General features: G+C 42.8%; 1 protein-coding gene across 1 annotated transcript; it reads left to right on the top strand.

Annotated features, from left to right (window-relative positions):
- Positions 1 to 997: 997 nt before the first annotated feature.
- On the top strand, positions 998 to 14,940 carry SUPV3L1 (Suv3 like RNA helicase). Its single transcript, XM_081913093.1, has 15 exons — positions 998 to 1,284; positions 2,452 to 2,529; positions 3,249 to 3,356; positions 4,942 to 5,056; positions 5,382 to 5,550; positions 6,871 to 6,982; positions 7,267 to 7,344; positions 8,264 to 8,355; positions 8,756 to 8,936; positions 10,096 to 10,189; positions 10,827 to 11,046; positions 11,769 to 11,849; positions 12,173 to 12,349; positions 12,972 to 13,120; positions 14,439 to 14,940. Exons 1-15 carry the CDS (start codon positions 1,023 to 1,025, stop codon positions 14,899 to 14,901), a joined length of 2,379 nt encoding a protein of 792 aa, XP_081769219.1. The 5' UTR covers positions 998 to 1,022; the 3' UTR covers positions 14,902 to 14,940.
- The last annotated feature ends 3,490 nt before the right edge of the window (positions 14,941 to 18,430 follow it).

Raw genomic sequence — 18,430 nt, 5'->3', positions numbered from 1 at the left:
CTGCTCTCTAACACCATTTTTTTTTGTTCCAGCTTTTTGAAATTGATAAGGGCTTTTCTTTTGTATATGGATTTATAAAATGTTTTGAAGTGCAAAGCCCAGTCTCCTTCATTTTGTTGTTATCTTAAGGCTAGTTTAAGGTAGTACTTGGTCCCACCCACTCCTTAAAATTAGAATATGGCATACTAATTTAAGAAATAAATGAAAACCTTCTGGCCTTTTCTGAAAATATACTTTTAAAACACCTCAAATGCATCTACTCTGAGGCTTGGTTGACAGTGCAAATAGACGATAATAACCGAATTACTGCAGCTTTATTCATGTGCAGATTTCTTTATGACCGACATCTATTTATGCAGACAGCTTTGATTATAAATGCTGGTGATCTGGGGTTTCCCAAGGCTGAGGGGAACGTTTATCCAGCGGAGAAGGCTCAAAAGGCAGCGTCTGCCCTTAAGCGAAGGTCTGAAAGAACTTCTAATTCTTGAGGTGGAGCTTAATAATGAGATGGGGTGGAGACTAGAGAGCAGGACAGGCATTATACAAATCAGCTGATAAAATTTTGAGCTTGGCGTGGCGAGGTTCGAGCATAAGGCGCTACCTGCATTGGCGCAGCATTATAAGCACCATCCCCTCACGTGCTTACTGCACTTGCATTCTCGTGTAACGTCAATTCGCCCACGATCCTAGCAACCCAAGCCAATGCGCCTCACAGACACACCTTCGCCTAAACGCACGTGGCCGCCAGGGTGCTTGCTTGGCTGCCCTTCGTACTGCCTGCGAGGCTTCTCTTAGGGGCCCATGGCTTTGCGAGGAATGTGGCGGTGCGGACGGCACTCCGAGTCCTTTCGCCTTCTAATAAAACTCCTCCTAAATTCACCTAGCCAACCAATGCCGTCTTTAGGCAGCTTTCCTCCGCACTACTTTTCAGGCACTACGCCGGACTTCCCTGAAGACCTGGGCCGCTGTCGCGATGACGAAACAGGCGCGCGCCGGCGAGCTCAAGGCTCCCTCTTGCCCAGATGTCCGTGAGCCGGTGCGCGAGGCTGTTCTCTTGGCTGCCGGCTGCCCCGCTCCGCTATGGCGGCCTGTTTGCTCTCCGGAGCCGGCGCGGTGGGCCCAGCCGGGCAGCCCCAGCAGCGGGTTTCTTCTCCGACGGGGGCGGCAACGGCGCGGGCGCCAAAGCCCCGGACACTTCCTTGTTCGTGCCTCTGCCCGTGTCCCCTTCGTCGCCTGGCCCCGAGGGGGACGTTGGAGCCGAGCTCACGCGCCCGCTCAACAAGAGTAAGCGGCGGCGCCGGGGGTGGGGCGGGCCAACCGTGCGCGTTCGGTTAGGGGGCAACGGGAGTGCCCTTTCCTTGCCCGTTTCTTGGATTTCTCTGTCATCCAAACAGGGGTGGGCAGCGGGCAACTTGCGAGTCCCACCTGTCCCACAAGGGCAGTTTTAGTAGCCCTTCAAAAGATACGTTGAGGTAGCGCGTGAGAGGGAAGCTTCAACTTGCATAGTAAGCCCGTGAGAGTTACGTTCCGAGAATAGTGCCTAAAGCCAAAATTGCATATACAATGGTACCTCGGGTTACATGCGCTTCAGGTTGCATACGCTTCAGGTTACAGACTCTGCTAACCCAGAAATAGTACCTCACGTTAAGAACTTTGCTTCAGGATAAGAACAGAAATCGTGCTCCGGTGGCGCAGTGGCAGCAGGAGGCCCCATTAGCTAAAGTGGTGCTTCAGGTTAAGAACAGTTTCAGGTTACGAACGGACCTCTGGAACGAATGAAGTACTTAACCCGAGGTACCACTGTACAGTAGTCCAAACAGATTGGGGTGCACTTGTGGTGTTGGGGGATTGCCAAAGGTCCCCCCCCCGACACCCGTCATTAAATATATTTTTTTGCCAAGCATGTAAAGCTGTGTGTGCACAAGTTAAATGGGCATATATTGTGAGTGTACTGTGTAGAAAAGAAGCAATATTGGAGAACCATGTGCATTTTGCCATATTATGGCCTCCGCTGGTTTCTGGGAAATGAATGGGCCACAGATCTCTTGAGGGGATCGTTCAAGACACACGTTTATTCCACCCCTATGTCTGTGAACAACCTCTTATAATCTGTGATGCACTTTAGATCATGCAGAATTTATGGTACAACCTGACCATCCATGAGGTATCAGGCCCTCCCCTCACTCACCCATCACTGTTTGGAGAACAGAAATTGACCATCCCTGATCAGATGGCAATTGTAAAGTTACCATAAAGGTAACTGTTGTTAAGATTGTTAGTCTCCATAGCAAATTTATAGAAGGTGGATTTCACAATATGTTTTTGGTGACTACTTTTTCTTTTGGTGTATAACCCTTTCTTGATTAAGTGCTTGAAGTGTATAAAGTATTTTTTTGCACAAGTAATTTGCCATTCCAGTTAGCTTGACAGTATCTGTATTTTGTCTTCTAGGCGAAGTCCTGAAAGTATTAAATAAATTTTACAAGAGAAAAGAAGTACAGAGACTGGGGGCAGAAAATGGACTAGATGGTATGCAATATGTGGTTCTATGGATAATAGAATATTGGATATTGGATGTTCAATAGAATATTGGATGTTCTATTGGATAATAGAATATTGGATGTTTTGCTTTCGAATATTGGATGTTTCTACATGCTTTACGAGAAGCTCCTATCTGGACTTAATCTTTTTTTGACTCTTAAGTTTTTCTAATTCTACTTCTAAAACTTGCTGCTTAAGTCAGTGCTTAATAAAATATGTTCTTATTATGATTTGTTTTGAATTTATATCCTCCCAAAAGAGCCCTGGCAGCAAACACATTCACTTTTTGTAAAGCACCCCAAAACAGGTTTATAAATACAGTTACAATTAAAACATTTTAGAAACAGTTACAGTTAAAAACTTCAGTTCATCCAAGAGTTTATGGAAGTAGAATAGGCAGATTTTAGCTGATCACCCCTTTCCCTTGTCCCATTGAACAGCTTCTGAAAGTTGGAGACATTCTAGAATAGTGTGGGAAGCACTGCAGGGTTACATGGGGATTGTCAGGTATCTTAACATGATTTGAAATGTCTTGAGTGTTTCAGTGACCACATGCATGGGTATAATCCTACTGAAAACAAAGCACTCTGTAGTTTTCAAGCTAAAAATCTTGTATTGTCATTAGATCTCTGGTCCAGTTTGTAGGAAGTGGAGTTTTGTGTGCAATACTGAACTTGCTTGTGTGTATTTTCCCCTCCCCTTTATAGCTCGTCTGTTTCATCAAGCATTTATAAGCTTTAGGAAATACATAATGGAATCAAGTTTCTTGGGTCCTGATGTGCACATTCTCCTAAATGATATATGCTGTGGTGCTGGTAAGTATATTGAACATTATTTCCCCCTCCCCTCCCCAATCATTCTTCTTAAAAAAGACACTTAAATGTTATGGGTGATAAACTTATGAGTAAATAAAATTTGCTTTACCCTTATAAATAAGGAACTTAATGGGCTAGATTATAATATTTGCAAGTGTATCATAATGGCTAGGAGTGAGAGATGGGAGTGAGTGCTGTGAACCAGTAAATGGCCTTAGGCAACCCTTTGTTGAGTATGTGACAGAGGTGTTAAGTGCTGTTGTTTAAACATCAGATACTGGTACATCACCAAGACAGAAGTGTGACTGCATGACTGTGTAGAACACAGATACAAACAAGTGAAAGATCCAAGAGTGGGTGTGCCCAGTTCCCAGGTAATGATGAATCAACAAAGCAAAATAAAGAGTATGCATTAAATCTTCAAATAAATTCCAACTGAGCAACTTTATGTTGAAGCCTCATTTTGAACCCTTTTCCTTGAAGTATGTCATCTTAGACTCTCCTTGCTGGCTTCTGACTGTTGACATTTTAACATCTGGTTTGTATCCATTTATTCAGCTTGTTTCTGTTTTAGAGCTTATATCTCTACTTAAATGAATGGGCACAAGTGTGTACTTGTGTCTGCTGTGCACATCAACAACCTTAATAAGTTAATACTGTAATGAGAATGTTAGAAGATTATAGTAGGGACAACAAAGAGTGAAAATTATACTTTGTATTTGCTCTTATTTCTGGTACCAGTTCACTACACTGAGTTCATTAGCATTGACCCTAACCTAAAATACAGCAAATGGAAATGCCAAGAGTATAATCCTCCCCTTTACACAGAGGGCAAGGTGTGGATGCTCCTGAGTAGCCTGCATCCAGCTGTTTCACAGGCCATGGCACAGCAACCCAGGGGCCCTTTAGGACATTCAGATTTGCAGGTCCTGTACAAGGAGCAGAGTACAACATGCTAATGGGAACACCTTGGAGTCTCCCTGCTTCTTGCAAAGGAACAGAGACTAGGAAACTGGGCACCCAGAGAGCACTGAGAAGGGAGGCAGAGAAGGCTGCTCCAGGCTGCTCCTTCCTTCTTCCCTCCTGGCTCTCTTCCATGTCCACATGGGACATGGAATCCCTCTGCATGAGGAGAGCAGGACTCCAACCCAAATCTCATGGAAACCTTTTGATGGGGCTTCTTAATTTAAAACAAGGCATATGAGGCCGTGATTGAAGTCGTGATTCCTGAGGCCGTGATTGAAGTTGTTTGTTTAGTGCAGTACTAGAGAAGAGCTGCTGCAAATGGGCCTGTAATACAGAAAAGTATGTGTAAATTCTCAAAGTATATTAGAAATTATTTAGTCCCCAAAAGACGATTAAAAAAATGATATTGTGAAATGATGCCAAATGTCTTAAGTTTAATTCTGAGTACTTGGGTTTTCTTGTAATTTAGAAGGTTATTCACAGCTAATAGGGTTTTAAGAATTGTCCACTGACATTATTTATATCACCAGACTTAGCAATATTATAATTATTCTGAATACATCACTGGGTGATGGTTTACTTCTTGTTGATTTTAATATACCTTTCTCCTTCCTTCTAGGGCACGTTGATGATCTGTTTCCATTTTTCATGAGACATGCTAAGCAGATTTTTCCTATGCTGGAGTGTATGGATGATCTGCGTAAAATCAGTGATTTGAGATTGCCACCCAACTGGTTAGCTTTTTAAAATCACTTATATGTCTTCCTTATGATAATAACAATGTCAGTGCTGGGACAATGTGCATTTTATGTTCCTATCATGTCAGTTATTCTCACTGAAGTTGCCATCAGTGTCTTGTGTTACTTTTGGGTGTTTTTCTTTAATTGAAAAAATGTTATCAAAAATCACAGAAATTGAGGTGTGAGATTACATGGTTTGAAATCAACATATCTAAAGGTGTATTTTTTTTTCAGCTTATGTATATACTACGAAGTGAGGTGGTGTTTAAACAAACAGACTGCCAGGCTCAACTATTCATTTCTCTATGTATTGTTATAGGTATCAGGACGCCAGAGCTATCCAAAGAAAAATTGTATTTCATGCTGGTCCTACAAACAGTGGAAAAACCTACCATGCAATCCAGAGATATTTAGCAGCAAAATCAGGAATATACTGTGGCCCTTTGAAGCTTCTGGCACATGAGATCTTCCAGAAGAGTAACGATGCTGTCAGTATGTTAAATGTGTTTCCATGCTTCTGTGACCGTTACAGTCTGTGATGATGTTTCATGATAAAGTATTGTCAGTGTACACAATTTTTCACAGTCACATAAGCAAAAAAAAAAAAAACAAGTGCACCAATAAGCGCATAATTATATTTTGACAGTGGGTGTGCACAATAGTGGAAGGGGAGAGAAGAAAGGAAGAGGTAAAAGAAGGAATAAGTGCAAATACAGTTATATTAGTAAAAGTAGCTATCTAGTGATCATTTTTGTTATGCTGCATTGACTACCTTTTTTTGCTTGAGACATTAGTAACTTCTGGAGTTCTGTAGCTGTCAAATGAGTAAACAGAATATCTGTAGCCGAGACAGCAGAATCCAGATCTTGCGGCTGCTGAATGAGTACCTCTGTCATATTTGAGTATGTGCTTCCTGCAACAATCTCAGTTAAAGGAAGCCAAAACAGTTATGAGCTGTTCAAAGCCTGTATTGTAAAGCTCAGCACACCCTAAACCAAATGCATTGAAGGCAGCAGCATTCAGTCACACTGCTGCACCAGTTAACATTACAGGTTCACGACCATTGCAGCCTTCTCCACCCATATAGATTTATTTGCCATCATATTTATGTCTTTATCCATGATGGCTAGATAGGAAACTTTTTTTTTTTTGTATCGTCGTATTTTCTGAGACTGAAAGGGCTATAACTCTTTGGTCAAGCACAAGGCTTGCTTTCGGAATACCCCAGGTTTGACCCCTGGCATCTCAAGGGAGGGCTGGGAAAGGCTGCCGTCTGCCACCCTCGTGACTTGCTGCCAATTGCTGTAGGCAGTTCTGACCTTCTAGAACTTAAACAAATTAAATGTTAAAGCCACAGGGACTATCTCTTAGAATATACTCTCCTGAAAAGTATGTCTATTCCAAGCTGCCTGTGGAGAGTTTGCCTTTCTCTGAAGCAAACCTGGGAATGTTAAGATAGCGGGGCACTGGCTGGAGAGTGACAGGGTGGGAGGGGTGGTTAACCTTGGCTGCTAGAGGCCTCCTTCAAGATCTTCTGCTTGGTTTCTCCTTCCTTGCTTTGGAGGGATGCTCTTCCCATCTACCCTCTTCCTCTATTTGCACCATTTTTTAGTAGCTCTTGTTTAAAACAAAAATGGGGGTGCTCGGGATTTGTTTTGTAAGATTTTGATTTCTGCACAAGATGCTTTATTGGGCTGTATGTTGTCTCTTTTCATATTTCAGTGTACAGTAGTATCCTTTGGGAGCTTAGGTTGGATTTCTCTTCCTAGAAAAACCACCTGTATCTTCTCTCTCTTTAAACCTTATAGAACGTGCCATGTGACTTGGTAACCGGAGAAGAACGTCTTTGTGTTGATCCTGAAGGCAGGCAGGCTGCCCATGTTGCTTGCACTATTGAGATGTGCAGCGTCACTACACCCTGTATGTAAACTTCTTTCTTTTTTGTGTGTTCTTCAAGGGTATTGAAGCATATCGTGTTCTAGTTTTATAAATTTGCCTCTGTAGTGTTCTGATATATTTCAATGTAGAATTTTTTCTCTGTTATAACAGATTAACAGGCCAGATAAATGACAATGTAGAAACTGTTCTTAAAACTGTTTGGAAAAACTGTTTAAAGAATTCATAATTGAAATTATTGTTTTCCTTCTGTCTTTTACCTCTTGAAGTTTCTTTTACCACATACCACCATTTTTTGTATTTTTAAGATGAAGTAGCTGTGATTGATGAAATCCAGATGATTAAAGATGCTTCCAGAGGTTGGGCCTGGACGCGAGCGCTCTTGGGTATGTTTTCTGCAGGTTTCATGTTAGTAAAACCTTTAGCTACTGATATGCGACTTCTCTTTCATATGGACAGTGTAGTGCAGGGCTCCAGAACAGCCTTCCTTCCCCAAGCTGGTGCCCTCCAGTTCTGAACTGTTTCTCTGACCATTTGCCATGTTGGCTGGAGCTAGTGGAAGTTGTACTCCAATAATATCTCCAGAGTACTTGGTGAGGAAGTCTGCTCAGGAATGTTAGTTGAACCTGTCCTATGTATGAGTATGGTGTACTGACACATTGAACTGCATCCAATTTTATTTAGATTTAAAATAAAAACAGCCGGTCTACTAAATTTGTAATGTGCATTTCGAATAGCTTTATTTCCATCCTTCGTGGTGGGATAGTGATGGCCGGGATCCAAAGAACCACTTAAGGCACGCCCTTAGCAGACCATCATACAAAGCCAAGTCCCCTCTGTTTCAAAATCAGTTCACTATGTGACTTGAGGGGTTGAAAAACAGGGTGTGCAGAACCAGTTGCAATTGTTTTGATCCTAGCACTTGCTTCCATCTTGGGTAGTTGTCAGACAATGAAATACTGTCCAAATTTTGGCATGGTTTACTCAGAAGTAAATTCCACTGCCTTCCCAGCAAAGTGTGTAACTTGAGATGGATATTAGGGTGGGGTAAGTTATTCTCCTTGATATTATAGTTTTGAACAAGTGGCTCCACAGAACCTGCATAACAATTCAATGAGGTGGTTATTCAGATTCATGAACTGGGCAAGTCTTACTGGGCTTTGCTAGCTACAAACATCTGCAAGCATAACATTTGATTATGATAGCATTATAGTAGCAATGCAAACCATATGTCTGTTTTCAGTATGTGTGATCTATGTAAATTCCTTTTACAGTCCTCCTTTCTTGTGTACATTTTTTATTTAGGACTCTGTGCAGAAGAAATCCATGTTTGTGGTGAGGCTGCTGCTATTAACTTGGTGACAGAGCTCATGTATACTACAGGGGAGGAGGTTGAGGTAGGCATTGTCCATATCTATCTCTATAGCTACATACTCCGATTTTTAAAGCTCCCTTTCTTAAAAATACTCACTAGAGCCTGTGCATTAAAATCAGTTGTGAAGCTGTTAATATGTTTCTGGCATTAGCAAGATTATTCACCAGGCCTCTTTTCCCTTAAGTGTCTCAGTGGGAGAAATGAGAAGCAGGGCTCATTCCATCAGTTTGCCAAAAACCCCACCTCCATCAGACACCACCTACTGATGAACTGCTTCTATGCCAGCTGGTGTTATATATTATACTTCGACTGCAACCAACCCCTTGTGTGTGCCAGTGTAGTTTACCTGAGTGCTACCCATGTCTCTTATTGACTGCAATTCTGTGATGATTGCAAGGGTAAATGATGCTTTTTCTCTCCAGGTGAGAAACTACAAAAGACTCACCCCTCTAAAAGTCCTGGATCAGGCCCTTGAATCTCTAGATAACCTTCGCCCTGGAGACTGTATTGTCTGTTTCAGTAAGAATGATATCTATTCAGTGAGCCGGCAAATTGAAACCCGGGGCCTAGAATGTGCTGTCATATATGGAAGTCTGCCACCTGGTAATTACTCTTTGATATATCTTGGGGGAGTTGGGAGGGGTGAATGCTATGTGAATAATTAGGAAATTTCTGTTCAATATTTGAATATTGAAGTACTTGCAACATCATACCCAAGAATTCTGAGAAACCCCAAGAAACAGTGCAGTTTTGGAATCAGTAGTGAAAATCAGTGCAGGCTCAGTCCTCTTACCTTGATTCAAAATGGCACCCAGTTGTATCCAAACAAAGGAAAAACCTGTTCCTTCATCTTGGGAACCATCATGCAAAATTTGGTTATGATATTTTAAGAAGGATCCAAATGCATAGTGAACAAGCAGCTGTCCAGAATTTATAGTATGCTGTGTTTTTAAATGTGCATTTCTTTCTTTGGCACCTTGTCTTGGAAAATGTTAACTTGTTCATCTAGTACTTGTCTGGTTCACATATTCTTAGCAGGGATGGCCTTGATTACCATACACTATACAGGGGATAGATCTGCCCATACAGCTTTAATAATACGCAGCTCAGTCTAGTTTTTAGTTCTGTGCTGACTGCATTTTCACGTACGGTTTGCATTTCCTGAAGTCTCCCTTCTTCTCCATGGCCACTTATTATTTCTTTCTTTCAAGAATTTCTAAACAGCCCTTTATCCTGATAGATTCCTAGCAGTGTACAGACACTTCACGTTGGGTATGGGCAGCATGAAAACTTGCAAGTTGCCTGACACACAGGAAGAGGGGAAAGCGGTGATGATACTGTCTTAGGAGCTGGTTCAGTCATGTCAGAGGGGCCTACACAGTCATCTTGGAAGTAGGCAGAGTTGCCAGGGTGGGATGGAATGTGCATAGCACCAGAAGCTTGGGCAAAACTGGCAACTTAAGGTTCCGATGTCACCAGAAGCATATATGGCCACATATATATGCTCCACATGGAGATACCAGCTCATGCAAATAGTGCTTTCATGTGAGCCCATGCCTGCTTCCAAGGTAATCTCAGTGGGCCACTGACATATCTGAACAGCTGCCAAGTAGTTCAGAATATTAACATTTTTCACTGTCACCTGCAAAACACCATTGTGGAATGGTAATTTTAAAGTATTTACAATATTTGGTTCATTTCAAACCAAACTGAAAACCATAAATGTAAATTGCAACATAGTCCACACTTGTCATTGTTTCAGGGACAAAACTTACACAGGCAAGGAAATTCAACGATCCCGATGATCCGTGTAAAATCATGGTTGCTACAGATGCAATTGGAATGGGACTCAATTTGTAAGTATCCTGGGTGGGTTGCAGATTCTATCAGAATGAGTTAAATGTGTTGGTGATGGTTCTTGGCCTTTTCCAAAACCATATCTCAGTGCTACATATCCCCTGTGGCCCTTGTGTATAGGCAAGTACTGGTTTCTTAATTTAACTTGACTGGAGCAGGATTTCTAACCATTTTTGTCCCATTTCTCGATAGAGTGCTGCTTCCAGTGCAGAGACATTAGATGCTGATCTAGATAACTAAGCTGTTCATAAGAGCCTTTCTGTGTGGCACTGAGCCTCATCATATCTCTTGTACCTTTCCAGCAGTGTGGAAGATGGAACGCCATCAAAAGTTGGATAGGGTTGGTGCATTCACTGGGAGTTGCATTGCACCGGGCCTAGTGAGCTTAGATGTATAGGGGTAGAATGTTTGTTCCAGAATGGCACATCTAGCAGTCACCCACTACTATGTGGCAAACCTGAGACTGTGGAGATATCTGTGTTCGGAGTCATCTGTTCTGACACCTTTTCCTGACAAACCGTTGGGTTTGTGGTGAAATTCTGCATTGTATTGATAAGGTTCATGTTTTTAGAATTACTAATCATAGCTCTTTGTTCCAACATCAGTGTTAATCCACTATCTATGCTTTTGTTCTAGGAGCATAAAAAGAATCATTTTTAACTCCCTCATTAAGCCAACTATCAATGAGAAGGGTGAGAAGGAAATGGATACAATTACAACATCTCAAGCTCTACAAATCTCAGGCAGAGCGGGAAGATTTAGCACTGTATTTGGAGAAGGAGAAGTCACCACCATGCATCGAGATGACCTTCCTTTGTTAAAGGAAATCTTGAATAAATCAGTGGATCCCATAGTGGTAGGATATTGTTATCAACAACATCATCATATTGTTGGTGCATTTTTCAGTTGTCTGATAGTAGAGCAGCATTGGAGCATCTTAAAACGAGTTGATCAGTCATAGGAAGCTTCTACCGGGTCAAAATTTCGTTTTTCTAGCTCAGTATTGTATTCATCTGACTTGCAGCTGTTCTCCAGAACCTCTGAGAGGGATCTTTCCATCATGTGTTGCATACAGCTTTTAAGTGGGGAGTGAATCGGGGGCCTTTTACCACTGAGCCATCTTCCCCCACACCCTGCCAACTTATTTGTGCAAGTAACAATTCAAGCAATTGACATGACCTGGAATATAAGTACTTGTATGAGCATTAGCAACTTTTTTTTTTACTTAAATTTTATTGTTCACATTAACACACCATACAGAAAAAGAAAGTAAATTTCCATCACTTTTGGTGGTGATCATTAGCAACATTTACTAGCAGAACACTTTGGAAATGAGCTCATGGGACTTACTGCTGCTTAATCAAATGAAGATGATAATGTATAAGCTGGTTCTCTGGAACTTTTTAGCTAAGTAGCTGTTACATTAATATTAGTGCAGTAAATGTTGCATAGGGCATATGCTGACTGGGCCACCTTGTTGTTTAGATGCTTGTTCTGATAGTCAGATAAAATAAATTTAGGAAAGTTTAATTCTTGTAATAATGAGACCCTTTTCTCCCCCCTCTTTTTTTCACCCAGACTGCTGGCTTGCATCCTACCGCTGACCAGATTGAGATGTTTGCATATCATCTTCCAGATGCCACTCTATCAAATCTACTTGTAAGAATCAGAAAACCTGTTAAGTTTTACATTTCTGTGTACAGCAGTTTGAGCTTCATTATCTTAGCTAGAGAATGCTAGTTAGGATTTTGAGGAGCTGTTTACCAGCGTCTAATCTGCATAGCCAGGCTATCTTTGCAGTGTTTGCTTCTGCAGTTGATAGGTTTCCCTTTTCCTTTTCAAGTCTAAAGAAGGACTTGCCTCATTGGCTGCAGAGATGCTGCAGGAAATTGCTAGTTTCCTTGTGTGAATATTGATAGATTTCTATGGGGATAGTCAGGGCTTCATCTAACTAAGAGCATGTTTATCTTTCTTTAAAACAGGATATTTTTGTGAGCCTCTCTCAAGTTGATGGCCTCTACTTTGTGTGCAATGTTGATGACTTCAAATTTCTAGCTGACATGATTCAGCACATTCCACTGAACTTGAGAGCCAGATACGTGTTCTGCACAGCACCCATCAACAAGAAGCAGCCTTACGTCTGCACTTCGTTGTTGAAGGTAAGTGACTTGCCTCTCCTGTGTGTGTGCATCAGCGTGCATTTTTGTGAGAGTAGTCCGTGTTGTACTAAGTTGGTGACAGTCTCTTCATCCATTTTTGGGCATGATCAAAATTAGGTGACCCAAATGACAAGTTGAGATGGTGGTGATCAGAATGCTATATGGATATTTGTCTGGTCTCCCAGCAGTGGTGCCACAGTTACATCCTGGGACAGTGAGGGGTTGGAGCAAGATGCTGGTAAATTTGGGTTGGCTTGGGCTCAGTGCTTCTGCTGGTGTACCTGAACTGCCCCAGCCTTTACTCATGTTCCATAAAGCATGAGGAGTTACTGGACATTTCACAGGCCGGCAAAACTGTATCTTATTCATGATTACAGAAGCATTACAACCTTCAGCCTCTGCCTTTTCCAGTGCCTGCTCTGAGACACATGGGAAATTCTGGGGTTTTTTTTTGCATCCAAAGCATTTTAGAAAGTTTATATCATAAACTATTGTCATGGCTAGGTTTGGCAGGAAAAAAGTAGGCTGCTGCAAAGGGCATTTGGCAGTGTGAGAGATTTATGGTGGTATTGTTCTTGGGGAAATATTCATTGCTTAATGCTTCTTCTTTTTCCTTTTCTAGTTTGCACGGCAGTTTAGCAGAAATGAACCGCTGACATTTGACTGGCTGTGCAGGCATATTAATTGGCCTCTAGTCCCGCCCCAGAATATAAAGGACCTTGTACACCTTGAAGCTGTTCATGATGTCCTCGATCTGTATCTGTGGCTGAGGTACTAGAGGCTTGGTTCCTTCTTCCTCCTCTTCCTTCATGTGGGCAGCTTTGGGGCATAAGGAGTCCTCCGCTTTGGGTAAAAGCATGGTTCAGTCCTCATGTGAGATGACACCAATGCAGAATGTTGGTGGGGAACTATTGGTCTTAAAACTCCTCCTTGTCAAAATTTCTCTGCATGTGGAAAACACCCAACAGGGAGATGGCGTCTAATGCAGCCTCTTCCAAGATGGGTTTGCTTTCCATGTTCAGGGAGATTTTGAAATAGAGGCACTTTGAAACAAGCGATTTCCTGCATGGGTCTGGGGAAGGAGCAGTCCTGGGAGAGAACTGTACCATATTAGAAACTGCATATTTGAAGTGTCATTAAGTTGGGACCGGAGAGGAGTTGTTTACTGTCAGCTCTGCTAAGACAGAGGCTGAACAACTGGTTCTTTCGACCTATTCAGTTAATGCAGAAGAGAAACAAGATCTTTTTTGGAGGAGGAGAACACATGAGGGACAGGTGAGGGGTGGGGTGTAGAGCTCTGGACATAGATTAGGGATACTTGGATTTAAATCCATGCTCAGCCTAAGCTGTTGCACATGACTGATGCAAGTATAAAATGGGTAACCCACTGCGTGCTGCTGCCACGAACTTCTTGGAGAACTGTGGAATAAAACACAGCTATTTTATAGATGGTTTCAAACCAGAGTGGCTAACGGGTTGCTCTCCAAATGCTTCTGAACTGCAACTCCCATCATCCTTGGGGTAAACTGGCTAAGGCTGATGGGATTTGTAGTTCAGCGACACTTGGAGAGCCATACACTGCCCTCCTTTCATTTAAAATATTCTATCTTGTCTACTAGGCTATGCATAAACTGTGTGTGATATTAGCTTTTTATTGTAAGCCTTTTGGCTTAATGGTATTGCGTATTACACTTAAACACACCCACACCCGCACCCCAGATTACATGTGTTTTTGAGGTATAACAACTTGATCAGCGGTTTGCTCTAAATTGCTACATAGTTTCATTTGTATCTTAATCCCAGAAATTTGAAGTGCATAACAGATAATATGCTGATCAGTTAATGCCCAGGACTACAGATCCCCAAAATGGGGTAGGGGGGAGCTCCAGAGCAGATCCAGAGAGCATGCAGGTGATGGGAGAAAAAGGAGAGGAAGTTCTGTTGCATGTGCAGAAGTTCTGCTCACACAAGTAGCTGGATTCAGCATTTTATTGAAGAGGTCCCAAAGTGGCTGTTGAAGGGGCTGGGGGCTGATAACCTTTCAAGAATTCTTGGTCTGAACTTATCATACATGCATGTTTCCTTGTAGCTACCGGTTTATGGACATGTTCCCAGATGCTGCTCTCGTCAGGGACATACAGAAGGAGCTGGACGACATTATACAAGTCGGGGTGCTTAACATTACGAGGCTGATCCGAGTATCGCAGGCCGCTTCTGGGTCTGTCACTTTACCAGACGACTTTCCTCTCCAGAGGGCTAGCATTGGCAATGGGATGTTGAATGCGGAGGACCTCCTAGAGGCTAACGGAGAGCTTTCCCCAAGTGGCGTGAAGACCCAAGGGCACCGACGAGCAAGGGGATCCAAAGCGATGAACTATAGGCCTGCTGAAGCACAGGGCCGAGCTCAGGGCGCTCTGGCTGCCAGACTAATACAGCAGGGACTCCTCACCCAAGATATGCTGAAACAGTTGGAACATGAGTGGCTGGCTCGTCGCAAGGGCGGTGCCACAGATGAAAACACAGGCTCAAACAAAGGGAAGAAGAGGAAATAGGATGCTGTGTCTTTGCAAAATAAAAATTATATTTAATAAGCTTTGGTCTTTTGATGGTATAGGTTAGGAAGTGGGGAATTCCCTGCAGATGTTTTTGGACTACAGTCAGCCCCAGCCAGCATGGCCAGTGGTTAGAGAGGACAGAAGTTGTAGTCTTAACGGTATCCTGAGTGGCACATGTTTTCCATCCTGATGTAGGTATAGATTTTTAAAAATTCGTATTATAAACAGTAAAATAATTTTCCAGTTGTACATTGCCTTAAATGGTGCTTTACACCAGAAGGAAGAAACAAAATGGGGCATTTAGAGTCTTGGCTTCCAGTGATTGTGAACTGCATCTCCCATCAGCCTCAGCGAAGTTAATGGTCATGGACTGAGAGAACTGCAGTACAGCACACCATTCCTGATTGGGGCAGGTGGGTGAGAACAGGAGGAGAGGAAAACATAATACCACAAGAGATGAATGTGAGTAAATGCAGCTACATGAACTTTATTGGGCTTGGAGCTGAAGTTGTAGGCGTCATTATAAGTGTAAAGTTTGCAGCAAGCATATTCTGTGAATGTTGTGCTACCCTAAACCATAACAATCCAAAGGGACCACACATCTTCGTTTAAACACTGAACCTCAGATAGCTTAATGCCAATGAGTCACATCACAAAGTTCATGCGTATTTTTCTAATAACGCAACCTACCTCTGCAGTTGGTCATCCATCTCATTCGACGAGGTACATAGTTCAGCAGATAAACAGATAAGTAGAAAGGTCTTTTGACTCGTAACACCCTCAGATAGGACACCCAACCCACACTTTTTAATTGTCCTTCACAGGAAGGAAATAGGTTGCATTCTTTGGAAGAGTGCTTTGGAGGAAAGGTCATGATTCTATCTCACGGTGTCTCTTTTTGAAAGTAATTTTCCAGTACAGTGGTACCTTGGGTTATGTACACTTCAGGTCACATACGCTTCAGGTTACAGACTCCGCTAACCCAGAAATAGTACCTCGGGTTAAGAACTTTGCTTCAGGATGAGAACAGAAATCGTGCTCCAGTGGCATGGCGGCAACAGGAGGCCCGATTAGCTAAAGTGGTGCTTCAGGTTAAGAATAGTTTCAGGTTAAGAACTTAACCCGAGGTACCGCTGTACTCTCGAATGAAGTACGAAGAAAATCTATACAATATTTCTCTGTGAAAGGGCAAAATATATTTAGTGGAAAGTGCCCTTAGAATTGAGCCTTTCATCTCTGAACACTTGCACCCTAGCAGTTAAGAGGGGTTGATGCTGCCCATGTTGTAATACTTGCACAGAAGCAGACTTGGGAAGGGAGAACTTTGCTCCATGGAAGGGCACAGTGGCTACCTGAAGCTGATACCGTAGGCTTATCATTTATTGCTGTAGTATATATTTCAAGAATGAACTTTGTTGATTGCGGCAGTCAGAGTTGGCTGTGGCTCCCTTCCATGTGACCTTGAGATTGTGGCTATGTGACATTTGAATGACATTTGAATGACTCGGAACATCCCGTAGACAAGAAAGCGCTGGAGCTGTGCGCTAGCAAGTACAAAACGAAATCTTGGGACATTCTTGTGAATTTTGCTGAGATTAGCACTTCCTTTAATTTGCTGTGTGTTCCCATAGTGTCTCCATAGTAACTGTTATAATCACTCTGAAGTTTGCTCAAGCGTTTCTAAGGCTGATTTGGATGAAAGTTTACTTCCACGCTAATGATGTGGATACAATTAGACTCGATGGAGAGTTAACTGGGTTCACATGATCTTCTAAATGAATAGGGTGTACTAATCCTCTGCTAACAAGTTCTGGAGCTAGCTAGCTCAGGACAGAATTCTCCACGTGTTATTAACCTGAATGGCATTTAATAGAATTGGGGTGTGTAGACTGGCGCAGTAGGCAAATTTTGGAACCTTGATTTTGCTGTGGGGGAGATGAATGAATGCCAAGTATTTTGTGGAAAGGGGACAAGTAGTAAAGACTAAGCTCCTCTCCAAGGCTGACTGTGTAAGAAACACAACAACTCCCTCTTGAAATGATCTCCTGTTTGTAGTGCTAATACAGAAGGCTTGCATTTAACTAGTCTGATCCCCTGTGGTGAGTAAGAATTGCCACCAGGTGACCATATGAATCACCATCCTCTCTTTTTGCTTTAAAGCACTCCTGTGGCCTCTTTGAGGTTATACAGGAGGTAAATGGGAGTGTCATGCACAGTCTCATTATTATGTTCCTGAGGTCTGGAGGCTGTGTTTAAGGTAGTGTATTAGCATGCTGTTGAATGTTATTGTTGGCTCCCCATCCAAGTTCTCCCTGTCTTCAAAAGACTTTGGGACCACAGATTAAGAGATTGGGCACAGAAGGTGATTGGAGAAGTGGCAAGAGAAGTGCCAAGGAACCTGCCTGGTGCAGTGGAAAGAGAGGAGCAGGGCCTGAACCTTTGATAGGTTCGTAAAGTGATGTGCCAGGTGGGAAACAGCAACCTTGAGATGGTGGCAAGCTACGAAAGAAAACTCGGGAGGAACATATTTTTTGCAGTCTTAACTTTTACAGACTGAGAATTCTCCTGTAATGTAACTATACATTAGGGGACCCAGGTCTTAATTTTTGACTGCTATCATATCCACCTTTGGTCAGGCAGTAGTGGGTGCCAACTCGTCCGTTGAAGACCAGCATGTTTGAGAAACTTTTATTGCATTCGTCTCCCCCACTGCCGTTTCCCCATCAGCCGTTTTCCAGGAGGTCATCCGAACAAGGATGACATCGCTGTGCTGCCATTGTTCAGCACTCTGTAGCTGCTGGCCTTTTAATTGAGGGTACAGGGGAATGGAGGATAAATGATGCCACTGATGGACAATGAATCCATTGTTCTTTCTTTCTGTGTGCAATTGTGAAGAGGTCGAGAGCAGTTGCAGTGGAGTCTCCGGGTGTCAGTTGCTGGAAATCACAAGTGCAGAAAGTGCTGTGCTCCCCTTGCAGGCTTCCCAGAGGTATCTGGTAGGCTACTGTGAGAACCACATTGGTAGCTCAGTCGGTAGAGCATGAGACTCTTAATCTCAGGATCGTGGGTTCAAGCTCCACACTGGACAAAAAGATTCCTGCCTTGCAGGGGGTTGGAGTACATGACCCTCATGGTCCCTTCCAACTCTATGATTGTATGAACAGGATTCTGCATTAGCTGGACCGCTGGCCTGATCCAGCAGCTCTCTTCTCATGTTATAATGTTCTATACCATTGCATATGCTAAGCATCAGCCTGAGGGGATGGCGTTTCACTTACTAAGCAGAGCTAATCTAGGGCTAGGAAAGCTTTCTCTTGGGTACACCTTGTCTAGCAGCCACCCGCTAGACACAGATCTAGTTCAGCTAGCGGCAAATTCCGGTAAACAAAACTCACAAGCTGTACTGGCGCCATGCTTTTGGGGCTCTTCAATTTGTTGTGAAGTTATTTCAGCTTTGGAAACTTCACCAGCTATAGGAGGCTGGGGATCGCTCATGTTGGAAGATGTAACTGAGGCTGCCGCTCTC

The sequence above is a fragment of the Podarcis melisellensis genome, assembly GCF_964234715.1.
Source record: "Podarcis melisellensis genome assembly, chromosome: 5".
NCBI lineage: Eukaryota > Metazoa > Chordata > Lepidosauria > Squamata > Lacertidae > Podarcis > Podarcis melisellensis.
Note: the sequence above shows the minus strand (reverse complement) of the source record. Positions and strands in the feature narration are given on the sequence as shown.